A 14,881-nucleotide genomic window follows, 5' to 3' on the forward strand; every position below is an offset into this window, starting at 1 on the left:
AAATAGAACCAACCATATATATATATATATATATATATATATATATATATAAAATGAGGCGTTGGGTCACCCGATTATGGGAGCTGAGAAGACCCACAGTCTGCCATCTGAAAGCTGGAGACCGAGGAAAACCAGTGGTTAATTCAGGCCAAGTCTGAAGGCCTATTAACCAGTAGAGCTGAAGATATAAATCCCAGTTAAAGGGCAGGAGAAGATGAGATGCCTCAGCTCAAATAGTGAGGCAGAGGAAAAAAGGGCAAATTCTTCTGATTTTTGTTCAGTTCAGGCCCTCAGAGGATTAGATGATGCCCACTCACATTGGGGAGGGCAGTCTACTGAGTCCACTGATTTAAATGCCAGTCTCACCCAAAAACTCCTAACTTTGGATAATGGGATTTGATTATATGATAGTAAAAATTAGGATCATGAGATTTAATGTCTTTTGGCCATCTTCACATTAACTGTGAATATTAGGATTTATACACACATATACACGTACACATGCAGAATTCTTGATGATAAAACTAGTATGTGCTCATGGTAGAAATTTAGAAAGTATAGAAAGGAATATAGAAAATAAGGGGGCATAATCTCCAAAATTCTAACACCCACAGTTTTGAATATCTGAAACTTTTTGCCGTCCCAAATATGTGTATATATACACTCACAAATGCACCTACAAACACACGTGTGTACACACACACACAGCTGAGAAACAATGCAAAAGTCTATCAATAAAGAAATATTTAATAAATAGTGATATATCTATATGAAATTTTGAATAAGTAATATATTCTTGTGGTTCAAAAGACATAGAGTATTGTAGAGTGAAGAATATCCACCTATTATCCTGTCACCCAGTCAGTCACTCAGTTTTCCACCCTGGAGGCAACCAAGGTGGTGCTTTTTTTTCTTTTCTTTTTAATTCTTCCAGAGAAATTTATGCACATACAGGTGCCTTTAGTACACATATGCACACATGGTAGCATACTATATGTATATATTATTATGTACTTTGCTCTTCTCTTTTTGTTTTTTTTTGGTTTTAATTTTTATCAAAATGATGTATTCATATCAAAAAGTCAGATAGCTCTAAAAGGATTTTGTTTGTTTGCTTTTGCAAATAAGCCATTCCCTCATCCCTCTTTCCCCATTATTTCTTTCAAGGAAACCACTTTCATCTCTTAGCTGATGAATTTTATGTTTACCTCTTTGTCTCTAAAATAATTGCTTTAGTGTCAGTTTTAGGTATTTTACTACAGATGATCAGATTCTCTTAAGCACATGCTAGTAATACAGTTTAGTCATAATTTGGGTTAGATCAGTATTCAGTGAGCTGTGTAGTAAAACATGATTACTTTTCCCTTTTCTGTTCTGCTTTTCCTTTTTCATGGTACTAATATTTGACTTGTTATGTTTGCTTATTTTTCTATTTAATTACAAATTATCTACCAGTTATGTAAATCTGTTCTTGAGATTTTCAGACTCATCAGTTGTGCTGTTAATTTCATCCTCCTAAAGAAGACCTCTTCCAGAGCTTCTGATGACCTCCCATTTAGTATGGTTGCCCTCTGTTCTTTGTGTACGTACCGCTGTCATCCTAGGAATTCTCTTTCCAGTCACCCTGGGGATTCCCTTTTCCTCTCTCATCTCACTACCATATTGTTGTGATTATTGTGGTTTCTTAGATGTCTAGTTTCCCCACATTAAAATCTTCTTGACTATTCTATTTATATAAAGTTTAGAGTCAGTCTGTCTAATTTTTTAAGTTTCCTTTTTTGCCACTTCAGTATGTGGTTTTCAGATCTACCATACATATTACCTTAAATTACCTTAAATGTTTTGAAATATCAATAGTTTAGGTAGCTTTAGAGTTATCTGTTCTTAAATATTTGGTAGAATTTAGAATATCATTGGCATCTGATGCTTTCTGAGGAGGTTAGCTCTTTGACAACTTTCTCTGTTCCTTTTGTGATAATTATCAGATACTCCTTTTGTGAAGTTTTTCCTGTTTTACCTTCATGAGATTCATGATGCCTTACTTGGAGTGCTGATAACACTGTTTATGGTTTTCTTAGGGCATTAAATAAAAAATCTTTGTCTTATGTACATTTGTCTTCATCATTAAATTGTTAAGTTCTCAAGAGCATTAGGATAAGAACCATCTGTTTGTTTATTGCCTCAAATTCTAGTCCAGGTATGGAATATGTTGGCTTAACAACTTTTTTTTCTTCTTTCTTTCTTCTTTTTTTTTTTGGTGGTGGTGATGGTGGATGTTTTACAGGCTTCCCAGTTGGCATGTATGTTGCAAAGAGAGTTCTTCAGCTTCATCATACTACTCTCAAGATGACAGTTGTGCACTAGAAAATGAAGATGTACAATTCCAGAAAAAGGTACCTTAAATGAAGTTGAAGTTGTAATTTTTGTATTAGCTTTCTAAGACTTCCTCAAAACATTTGGAATAAAAGTATTTCAAAAATACTATGACATAATTTTTGGTGGAGATTTGTAATTTTCTTTGCTATAATATGAGGAGTTACTCAGGTAATTCTGAAATTAATGTGACTCTGAGATATTTATGTATTTATTCTTATTGCTTATATTTGGAATGTTGTAATAACATCCTTAGTCCTACAGTAAGGAGAAAAAATAGTGCCTATTCAGAGAGAAAACCAGGGTTCTCTTTTTAATGCTTTAACTAGTTAAAGGGTTTCTAAAGAAACCCCAGTCTTATAAATTAAAAACTATTAGAAATGAGTATTATAGGGAAAGTCTGCAATTAGTGGCTATGTACTTTGTTTTATATAATTGTGTGGAGTGAATAGACAGAGTCCAAAAAATCTGATGGTGTCTAAATAATTTATTATTTTATCATTTTAAATGATGAAAGGTGAGCTATCATTTTAAATGATGAAAGGTGAGTATTGACTTTAGCTAGATTTGGCTCCCCCCGCCCCCCAAATCAATATACTTATTTTAAATTACAGATGTAATTTATACCCACTATAAGATAATTCATATTTATATCTCATTCCCCTCCTCAAAGGAACCACAATTTACTGTTTCTTGTGAAAACATTCAGACCGTTTTCTGTGGTTATAGATATATCATTTTGTAGCATACAAATTAATGTTTTAATTTTTATTAAAAAAATATTGTACAAATTTATTTCCCCTCTTCCCCAGTAATATCTCATGGATACCTTTGCATGTTACTGTATTCTTCTGAATAGCTACATTTTTATTCTGTCATATGGGTGTATCACAATTTATTAAGCATTTATTTATTGACAGACTTTTGCATTGTTTCTCAGCTGTGTGTGTGCATGCATGTTTGTGTGTACGTTTGTGTGTGTGTGTGAATGCACAAACTTATAATTACATGCTTGGGCTGTTTTTTTTTTTTTTGGCATGATATTGTGTTTAGAGTAGATTATTTAAATTTCTGAGTTACACAGGATATATTTCTGGGATGGAGCAGTTAAAATTTTGAAGACTATTGCTGGGTATCTCTCCGAATAAAGTATAATTGTGTGCTTCTATCTACAGTCTATAAGATTTAGAGCTGATATCTTCTTTGATGAGAAATTTGAAAACTTAAATGTTGTAAGAATGAGTTTAAGCAAAGCATTAAGGAAGGGGAAACATTCTTTCAGCAAACATTCGGGTACCTAGTATATGCTATACAGGCTTAGATAATGATGAATATGAACTTTGCTTTTATGAAGCTTATATGCCAGAAGATAAATTTAAGGACAATATATCTGAAATTCTAATTTGAAAGTGAGTGTCAAGAGAGGTGACACAAAAACTATAAGTACATTCATTTATCAAGTACTTACTGACACATAGTGCTGGGTAGTAGGACTAAAGTGTTTATTAAGAAATCAGATGTAGCGTATATTTGGAAGGCAGCTATGCTCATTATACCACCAGCGCACACATGTAGTATACATTTGAAGTGAAGCAGTAAGGAGGGTAATGCAGGAAGGTAGACAATAAGCATGGAAACAAAAGACATTAAAGTCACAGTAAAGTGTTTTGGTTGTAAAGTATAGAAAGATGGTCTTTAATGTTGCTTCAGGACTGTTTTGTGAAACAATTTTATCAGTTGGCCTTTTCTTTGTTGCAATATAGGATGAAAGAGAGGGACCTATCAATGCCGAATTATCGGGAAAGGTGGGTTCAAGCTTACCTGTTCCTCCAGAAGAACACAAAGTAAAAGATGACTACGTTGTGAATGTACAAGTAAGCTTTGTTGCTTTGATTTTTAATGATATGCCTTTTCAAACCACTTCACAAAATAGAAAACCTGTTTGGTCACCATATTGTGTATTTTTATTTTTTTCTTTTCGTAGTACCATGCAGCTGGCCTTAATACTAGTCACCTGCTAAGAGTACTACTTTTGAGAAAATTCGGAATTACAGGTTTAATAGTAAATGTGACTGTTTTCTCTGTGGTATAGGTTTGGTTGTAAGTCCTCCTTTCTTCTAGATTCCATTTTGACTCTCTGTAGTTTATCTTGTCTCTTCAGTTTTTCAGATGTCAGGGGAAATTATTTTCTGACTTAATGTATTTATATGTAGAACACAGAGCATTTTGATACCAAAATTTTACCACTTAGTGTGGAATATGGATTAATAAATAATAGGTTGAGTGTATTTTTTCCTTTTAATCTCATATTACATCCTAAATGTTATTTTCCATTTTGTATACCAGATTTTATGAAAGATATTAAAAACTAGACCAGAATGTAAGCTGATCAGAATGCTGAAGCATTTGGAAACCATTTAGTATCAGGAATGACTGAAGGAACTGGGGATATTTGATCTGGAGGGAAGAAGGACTAAGGAAAAACTAAATATCTCAAATATTAACAAAAACAAATTTCAGCTTAAAAGGAGGGAGAATTCTCTTAAAAAAATGCAGCCAGAGTTATTTTATGAGTTAATTGGGTTATCTAAGGAGATATAGTAAGTTTCATTTTATTGGATTCTGGAGGACATTTGGAAAAGATTTGTGCATAAGAGTAAGAAAAGTGATCCCTGTAACCCTTCAATTTTATGAGTATCCTGAACAGTCCAGCCTTTGTTCATTTTCCTGAATTTTTATTATGGTATTCTCTTGTTCAAATACTTTGAAGTGCTTACTGCATCTTAGAGACCTGTGCTGTTCAATATAGTAGCCACTAGCTACCTGTGGAAATGTGGATAGTCCAAGTTGAGATTTGCTGTAAGTATAAGATACACATCGATTTTGGAGACTTAGTAACTAAGAAAAAAAAAGTGTAAAATATCTTACTAATTTTTTTATATTGCATGCATATTGAATGATAATGCAGTATTTGATAATATTGTAATGGTTCTTTTCTCAAAGCCTCCATCATAAAATGTAAAGTATTTGTATTCTTTTGTGAATTTTTCGTTCCAGTGTAAATAATTCCCCAGACGATCACATTTTATTTTGTACTCTTCTGACTCTGCCTCATGTTTTCTTTCTGCTGCTGTACTGGCTGCCCTGTTCTTCAGAGTTCTAGTTCTTCTAGTCCAGAGTAGTCCTTCATTTCTCTTTAGCTTGAACTGAGCACGAGTACCTCTCAATTGATATTCATTTAGTAACTATTAAGTGTCTACTGTGTGCTAGATACTGTGCTAGGCACTAGGAACATGAAGATCAGGAAAATATTGTCCTTACTCAAGACATTTATAGTGTAGTTGAAGAAGAGAAAGAAATAAATAAGGGTAATTGAGGTGTTATAGATCCTGTGATTAAAGTCTGTACAGAGAACAGTGGAGGCATAGAGGAAGGGGAATGGCTCATTCTATTTAGGGTTAGTTGTGGGGGAGGAGGTCCTGATAAGAGGTTTTCAAACATGAGTAGGTATTAAGTACCTTTCAGTTTGTGTTTTGGAGGAGTGAATGGCCCAGAGCATACGGGCCTTGAAGGAGCAGCAAGAATCATGTATTGCTTTGTAATGTTATTTATACATGCCTTGTGTTGTTATTTGTTGATACACATTGTCTTCTTAACTGCTCAGGGGCAAAAACTATGCGTTGTACTATTTTATATATTTATATAGGATTTCTGTGTTGCTATTAGCATTAATTAATTACAGTAAGAGGGAGATTTTGTGGGTCCTGATATAAAATAGGAAATAGGAAAGAAGAAAGACAAGCTGCTTTGTCCTAGTTTATGAAATGCCATGAAAAATGTGTAGAGCCTGTATTTTAATATGAAATATATTCCTTAGGATGGTAATGTTGGAAGAAAGGATTTTTATAAAACTACTTTTTTAGTGAACATTATTTATTTATATTGTTACTTTTGAGACATAGTTTTTATAATACCCTCTTCAGCTAAAGACATAGTTTATTAATCCCAACATTAAATATAACTGACTTTTTTAAAAACAGAATACGGAGTCAAAAAAGTTAAGTCCATCTGTGATTGAAACACTCTCTACAGTTGATCTGCCTGAAGATCCTTCCAGTGTAGTTGTGGACAGTGAAAACGTGGAAAATACTTCCAGCTCATCTACCTCAGAGATCACTCCGATCTCAAAGCTTGAGTAAGTCATTACAAAGAGAAAAAAATATGATTAGATAATGACAGAAAAATTTCTTTGATACTCAAATTTGACATTAAGGCTTTATAGCAGACCTAAGTAATAATGCCTGTTTTATTTTTATACATTGTTTGAAGTTTACTTTCCATTTATAGTTATTACAAAATATTGGCTATATTCCCCATGTTGTACAATACATCCTTGAGCCTGTCTTACACCCAGTACTTTGTACCTTCCACCCTGCCACCCCTATATTGCCCCTTCCCACCCTCCCCATTGGTAACCACTAGTTTGGTCTCTGTATCTGTGAGTCTGCTACTTTTATTATATTTACCAGTTTGTTGTATTTTTTAGATTCCACATATTAGCTATATCATACAGTATTTATCTTTCTCTGACTTATTTCACTTAGCCTAATGCCCTCCAAGTCCATCCATGTTGCTGCAAATGGCAAAATTTCATTCTTTTTTTTGGCTGACTAGTATTCCATTGTGTGTGTGGGTATGTGTGTACATATATATATATATATATATATATATATATATATATATATATATATATGTACACACACCACAGCTTCTTTATCCATTTATCTGTTGATGGACACTTAAGTTGTTTCCATGTCTTAGAAATTGTAAATAATGCTGCTGTGAACATTGGGTACATGTATCTTTCCAAATTAGTGTTTTTGTTTTTTTCAGGTATATACCCAGGAGTGGAATTGCTGGGTCATAGTTTTAGTTTTTTGAGAAACCTCCCTACTGTTTTCCACAGTGGCTGCACCAATATACATTCCCACCAACAGTCTACAAGGGTTCCCTTTTCTCCACATCCTTGCCAACATTTGTTATTTGTAAACTTTTTGATAATAGCCATTCTGACAGGTGTGAGGTGGTATCTCATTGTGGTTTTGATTTGTGTTTCCCTGATGATTAGTGATGTTGAAGGTTTCCTTAATTTAGAAAATCTCTCTTATACTCCTAGCTCCAGCAACACTACAAAGAACAAAACAAAATTCCCTTCTCTTAATACTACATTAAACATATCCTTTATCAAATGAGTTAATTTATATAAAATGTATAGGACAATATCTGGCACATAGTAAGAATATATGTGTCAGTTAATATCATCATTTTTATCATCACTACTTTTTTTTTTTTTTTTTTTACTACAAGCACTTTTTAGACACCTATTCTCTTCAAGAATGTAAGGGACTGGGTTGAAGGAGTTGTACACAAAGATGTTACAGTTACCATTTAGGAGTTTGCCCTGGTAAGGGACAAGGTAACAGAAGACATGCTTAGAAATAATGATAGTATTTAAAATTTTTAAATATTAAATTCTTAGAAAGAATTTAAGGTTAGATACTATGTATCTGAACAGTATATCTGATTTTCTCATTATATTGAACATGACTGTCTAGTGAAATGGGAGTGAGGTAAAGAAAAATATTAAGGTATATATTTTTTAAATGAAATTACAGAAGTGCTTTAAGAATTTTAGTGAAGCGTTTTGAGATAATAGATGATTTCTTGATACTATAGGCAACAATTCTAATATTGGTAGAATGTACTAATAGAAATGAAACATTAGAGAAGATGCATTTAGAATAAATAATTTAAAAATCTTATTTTTGGCAAGATCAGGTATTAACCTATAATATTTTGTTTTAAAATTTGGTAATTAGCTATTGGGTTGGCCAAAAGGTTCGTTCATTTTTTTCCGTAAGATGACCCTAGTAGCACTTAGTTGTCTTTAACTTCATTCGAAGCAGTTTTGTTAGATTGTATGTGACAGCTGTCATATCAGCATGCATTTAAAAAAAGACATCAAAATTGGTGAATTTTTGTGTAGCCATTTTAATATTGGAGATGGAAGAAAAAAAGCAACATTTTTGGTCTGTTATGCTTTATTATTTCAAGAAAGGTAAAAAAAACAACTGAAATGCACAAAAAGATTTGTGCAGTGTATGGAGAAGGTGCTGTGACTGATCGAACATGTCAAAAGTGGTTTGCGAAGTTTCATGCTGGAGATTTCTCGCTGGACGATGCTCCACGGTCGGGTAGACCAGTTGGAGTTGATAGCGATCAAATCGAGACAGTAACTGAGAACAATCAACATTATACCACGAGGGAGATAGCCGACATACTCAAAATATCCAAATCAAGCACTGAAAATCATTTGCACCAGCTTGGTTATGTTAATCGCTTTGATGTTCGGGTTCCATATAAATTAAGCGGGAAAAACCTTCTTGACTGTATTTCCGTATGCGATTCTCTACTTAAATGTAATGAAAACATTCTGTTTTTAAAACAAATTGTGACGGGCGATGAAAAGTGGATACTGTACAATAATGTGGAATGGAAGAGATCATGGGGCAAGCGAAATGAACCAGCACCAACCACACCAAAGGCCGGTCTTCATCCAAAGAAGGTGATGTTGTGTATATGTGTATATGGTGGGATTGGAAGTGAGCCCTCTATTATGAGCTCCTTCCAGAAAACCAAATGATTAATTCCAACAAGTACTGCTCCCAGTTAGACCAACTGAAAGCAGCACTCGACAAAAAGCATCCAGAATTAGTCAACAGAAAACACATAGTCTTCTATCAGGATAGCGCAAGACTGCATGTTTCTTTGATGACCAGGCAAAAACTGTTACAGCTTGGCTGGGAAGTTCTGATTCATCCGCCGTATTCACCAGGCGTTGCACCTTTGGATTTCCATTTACTTCGGTCTTCACAAAATTCTCTTAATGGAAAAAATTTCAATTCCCTGGAAGACTGTAAAAGGTACCTGAATAGTTCTTTGCTCAAAAAGCTAAAAAGTTTTGGGAAAATGGAATTATGAAGTTGCCTGAAAAATGGCAGAAGGTAGTGGAACAAAAGGGTGAATATGTTGTTCAATAACGTTCTTGGTGAAAATGAAAAATGTGTCTTTTATTTTTACTTAAAAACCCAAGGCACTTTTTGGCCAACCCAATATTTAAAGGCCAAGCAAGGGCACTAACAGATCGAGTCAACGGTTTACATAATTTAAATCTTTACACGATTTAAAATATCTGAATTCTTGAAAATCGTCTGCAGAGCTGTAAAGCATTCTTTTCTGGCTTAGATTTGTTTTGGAAATCAGTAATACCACTTTTAACTTATGGTTCATTATATCCATTAAATTGTCAGATTGTCTTTTTTGTTTCTATTTTAGTGAAATAGAAAAATCTGGTACTGTTCCTATAGCCAAGCCAAGTGAAACTGAGCAATCTGAAACTGATTGTGATGTTGGTGAGGCCCTTGATGCAAATGCTCCAGTTGACCAGCCTTCCTTTGTCAGTCCACCTGAAAGGTGGGTGTGAGCACTTGTTTGCCCTTTGTATGGTTCTGTAATAAACAGCAGTGTCACGTTTGAGTAGACTTTGGTGCATGCTTAATTCCACTTTATGACTAAGAGAAAACTGATCCCTTTGTACTCCGTTCTTGGTTTGCTTTGTACTCATGTACACTTACAATAGTTTAGATTGCATATACTCGTTATTCAGCTAAAATTTGTTTATTTAATATGCCTTTTACTTTCAAATAGCCTTGTTGGCCAGCATATAGAAAATGTGTCATCTTCGCATGGCAAAGGAAAGATAACAAAATCGGAATTTGAATCAAAAGTTTCGTCAAGTGATCAGGGTGGTGGTGATCCAAAATCTGCATTGAATGCTTCAGATAATTTAAAAAATGAGGTAGGTAAATAACTTGCACTGTTTCCTACTTTATTATACAGTGCATTTTTGTTATTAGCTAATCTTGTAATTTGCTATCCGTATTTGCCATAAAGTCAGGGGATTAGTAGTTAGTGATGAACGTGGAACTGAGGTGAACTGTGCTCCCAGAGAGCAAGTGGTTGCTTCACAGAACTATTGCCAGGATACTGTTTATACATAGTGTTGTCCCAAGTATGAACTCTCTTGGGTTATATTTAATTATAAATGTTTTTTTTGCCACCATTGATTATTTGATAACCAGATACATAAAGTCCTTATTTAAGCAGGTAAGAGAGCTATATAGAAGAAGTTATGATTGTTAAATTTAAGTATCTTCAGAATAAAAATTTAACTCAATAATACAAGATTAAATTTAGTCTCTTCAACCAGAATTATGTTAAAGGGACATTTTACCCTTTGTTATTTGTGTGCCGAATACAACTAGACTAGCTTATATTAAAGAATATGATTCTTAAAATAAAGACAGGGCTCATTCCTGTGTAGCAGTTTTACTTTCTTTTCTTCTTTTGAGTTCTACTTTGACTTCATGTAGAGGCCAGTACAGAATTTCCTGAAGAAATGTTGACAGAGAAGTGTGCTCCCTTCAGCTAAGAAATAGCTGAATAAAAGAGATGAAGGCCACTCTGTGCACTTCAAAACGCTTGGAATCAAGAGTATTTTAAAATACTGAGTACCACATCCACATTTGTTTCTTTATAATTTGGATCTTCTGTTCTCCACCTTTTCTTTCACATATTTTCTGTGAATCTGCACTCATAACTAACTAAACTTCATTCTGGAGACTTTAGTGTCGTTGGGCCAGCTGTTTATTTGATGCTTTTTATAAATATAGGAGGCCCCCATTTCATAGTCCAACATCTTGAAGGAACTAATTTTCCCAGTGAAACCAAATCAAGCATATGTTACAGTTCAGTTGTCAAATACCACAGGCATAAATAAAATTAGACAAACATTACAAAAATGTCTTCTTTGAGCTATTTAAGTATCAAATGTAAAATTCAACCATGGCAGCCAGTTTTGTCCAAGATTTGCTTGTTCTCCTTAACCATTTGCAGCAGTGTCTTGCAGATCCTTGAGATAACGGGGATAAACTCTCTCCCACTCACACAAACTTAACAGGGCAGAATTATCCTGAACTGGATAGTATACAAAACTACTGGACACTTTATAATATGCTCATTATCTGACAATTTTTCTGGAATATTAAGTTATTTAGGAGGTAATTAATACAGTTAAAAATTCCACTCTTCTGCCTGTTATAATGCTTTACAAAGTAATTTTATTGTATTGTTTAGTTCTCTTATTTGTTGCTAAGAGGCAATAGTGATTGCTCTGCCTGGGTCTCAAAGAGTGTGTGTATGTTCTTACTTCTTATGTATTTCTTTTAGTATTTGGGCTTTACTCTTATATATCTCAACTATATTAATTTTTATAAATATTTGTTTATTTTCTCATTCAAACTAGATTTTTGTTATTTAATTTTTAAATTAAATTAGTATAATGCTACTTCTTTAATTTTATTTTCTGCTATGTATTTTTTTAATAGCCACATACTTTATTTGATAAATTAGTGTGTTCTGCAAAACACTCCGACGTGGAGGTTGTATAGGAACCAATTTGCTAATAAGTCTTCCTAAAAGGAGGTAATAGGTATTTGTATTGATGTATTACACTAATACACTAATTAGTATTAGTACTCGAAAATGTGCCCTAATATAGCAAATATATACTGTATGAGATTTGTGCTATTTACCAAAGTAAGCTGTCTAAATAGATGTTTTGTACACTTCTCAAGGTACTGTTAATAAGTATGTGTTGTTTTAGGAATACAGAAGTAATTTAAAAATGGAATGAACATCCTTGCATACATTCTTCCAATTAAGAAAAAAATTACAGATTGAATTGTATGCCCTTCCCAGTTAACATTTCTTCTCTCCACTTCAGATATAACCACTATCTTGAATTTGGTGTTTTTTACATTGGTAGAGCATGTTTTTTAACTTTTACCAAATATGCATTGCTACAAACAATACATACTATTATTTGGCATATTTTGAAACAATGTAAAATGGTATCATTCTTGTCTTAAGTATCATTTTACTCAACATTGTTTATGAGTTTTGTCTATGCATTGTTCGATTCTACCACAATTTATTCTTCAATTAATGGATATTTAGATTGTTCCTAATTTTTTGATGTTATCAATAGTGCTGCAGTAAGTATCCTTATGCATATTTTCTTAGGCACATATGTGTGTTTTCACTGATATTTATACATAGGAGTGGAATTATTGGGTCATAGGGTATGCATATCTTTATTTAATATTCCTAAATGTTAAACTCACTTTAGCAGTCTAATAGATGTCGCATGGCTCAATAGGCTGTCACACTTTAACCTCAATCAGATTGGTATAATTTATTTAGTATCTTTAGTTTTCGTTTGCATTCCCTGATTATACTGAGAGTGAACATTTTGTATTTTCTCTTTGCTTAGTTTATTGTTCCTCCTTTACTCTCCCCCATTATTGATTTGTAGGCAGTCTTTATAGTTGGTAATAATTCTTTGTTGGCTGAATGTGTTGCAGATATTTATTTCTGTCTCTGGCTATTTGAACCATGTGGTTTATGGTCTTTTGATATATTTAATTTTTAAATTATAATCTATCCAAATGTATCAGCCTTTTTAAAAATGATCTCTTTCTTCATCTTGTTGAATCCTTTTATAGCCTGAATCATGAAGATGTTTTTCTGTACTTTCTTTAAGCTTTGCTTTTCACATTTAGGTTTTTACATCCACCGTAAAATTTTTATATAAATGGTACTTCTTCTTTTTTAAATTTTTATTGGAGTATAATTGACTTACAATGTTGTATTACTTTCTGCTGTACAGCAAAGTGAATCAATTATACATATATCAACTCTTTTTTAGATTCTTTTCCCATATAGGTCATTACAGAGTATTTAGATTTCCCTCTGCTATACACTAGGTCGTTATTCGTTATGTAAATGGTACTTCTTGTTAAGGATTTTGTAGAAACAATATACGACATCTAAAATTAGTTAGCTTCCTTTAATGTGTATATTATTTTAATGTAGATTTTAAGATGGGTGCATTAAAATTATAGTATTTATTTGTACAGTTTTTGTATGGGTAATTTTTGGCTTACGATATTACATAGGTTTTTTTACAACCTATGCTAATATTGCTAACATGTGAAGGGATTCATCCTGTGGTGCTTAGGTAGAAGATTTTAATTCTTCGAAGAGAAACTCAACTTTTAAGTTAAACCAAAACTTTTCTTTTTACATTTTTTGGTTTTTTTTCAAAATACTATCATTCCTTATAAAATTGGACTTTTATTTAATTTGACAGAAACATTTGTATTTACTATTATAATTTATTAATCTGTTTTCTCTATATTCTTTGAAATCTGAAATCTGTTTATTTTTGACATTTCTGTCAGAGTTCTGATTATACAAAACCAGGAGAAATTGACCCTGCATCTATAACAAATCCCAAAGATCCAGAAGATATACCAACATTTGATGAATGGAAGAAGAAAGTTATGGAAGTAGAAAAAGAAAAAAGTAAGGAAGCACTGTGATTCTTTTTTCTTTTTTTTAAAGGGCCTGGTTTAAATATGTAGTTCTCTTTTTAATTGGTAAAACAAAGTAACAGTTCTGAAAACTTTTTAAAGGTGAAACTTACCAAGATGCTTTTGATTACCCACATGCAATTTAGCTGTGCATATGCCTTAATCTTGATTAAAATCCATTATTGTAAATTATTAAATGAGGCTAAAATAAAGTAGGCAGAGCAGTGATTTTTCATCTCAGTTTATAAGAGGAAAGTTGAGGCATGGAAAGTTCTGAGTCATAAAGCTTTAAACTGTAAACAGAATTGGACTAAATTATCATACTTTCTTTTTGTTGTTGTAAAATAACTCTCAGAGTTAAAAATTATGATTAGGATTAGAGATAGAAGGATAGCGTTCATCCTTAATAGAATAAAATGTATATGCAGAAGTTTTGATTTTCATGGATAAGCTTCATTTTATGACTTGTACTAGGCATAAATCAAGTAATGTGGATTTTTGTAGTTAATTTGTTTATTAGGGATATTTTAAAGTTATTGAGCTGAAGCATTTTGATTTTCAGGTGGGTTTTTAAAATATTCTCTTAAGCATTAAAACCTGTTCTCTAGATGGCAGCCTGTTGCTCTTGAGATTGTTTGCTCTGGGTATTTTCAATCGTAATCATCATATATATATGTTCATAATAAGGTTTGTCTGCAGGTCAGTCAATGCATCCATCTTCTAATGGAGGTCTACATGCCACAAAAAAGGTCCAGAAAAATCGAAATAATTATGCTTCAGTAGAATGTGGTGCCAAAATTTTGGCAGCTAACCCAGAAGCCAAGGTACTGCAGTGTAAAATTCTTCTGTACATATAGAAAACTAGTGACTTTATTAAATATAAGCAGTGGTTTCCTGGGAACTGTATTTTAACATGAGCTATTTTCCTAATCCACTAATAAATGCAGGATTAT

General features: G+C 32.9%; 1 protein-coding gene across 2 annotated transcripts in view; it reads left to right on the forward strand.

Annotated features, from left to right (window-relative positions):
- The window catches only part of SUCO (SUN domain containing ossification factor), a 72,666-nt gene that overhangs the window by 14,388 nt on the left and 43,397 nt on the right, over window positions 1-14,881 (forward strand). For both annotated transcript variants that reach the window (XM_068541257.1, XM_068541258.1), the window contains exons 2-8: window positions 2,285-2,393; window positions 4,137-4,247; window positions 6,414-6,568; window positions 9,769-9,906; window positions 10,141-10,291; window positions 13,797-13,920; window positions 14,628-14,752. In XM_068541257.1, the coding sequence (XP_068397358.1) occupies window positions 2,285-2,393; window positions 4,137-4,247; window positions 6,414-6,568; window positions 9,769-9,906; window positions 10,141-10,291; window positions 13,797-13,920; window positions 14,628-14,752 (913 nt within the window). The remainder of the gene's footprint in view (window positions 1-2,284; window positions 2,394-4,136; window positions 4,248-6,413; window positions 6,569-9,768; window positions 9,907-10,140; window positions 10,292-13,796; window positions 13,921-14,627; window positions 14,753-14,881) is intronic.

This window comes from Eschrichtius robustus, chromosome 3, assembly GCF_028021215.1.
Source record: "Eschrichtius robustus isolate mEscRob2 chromosome 3, mEscRob2.pri, whole genome shotgun sequence".
Taxonomy (NCBI): domain Eukaryota; kingdom Metazoa; phylum Chordata; class Mammalia; order Artiodactyla; family Eschrichtiidae; genus Eschrichtius; species Eschrichtius robustus.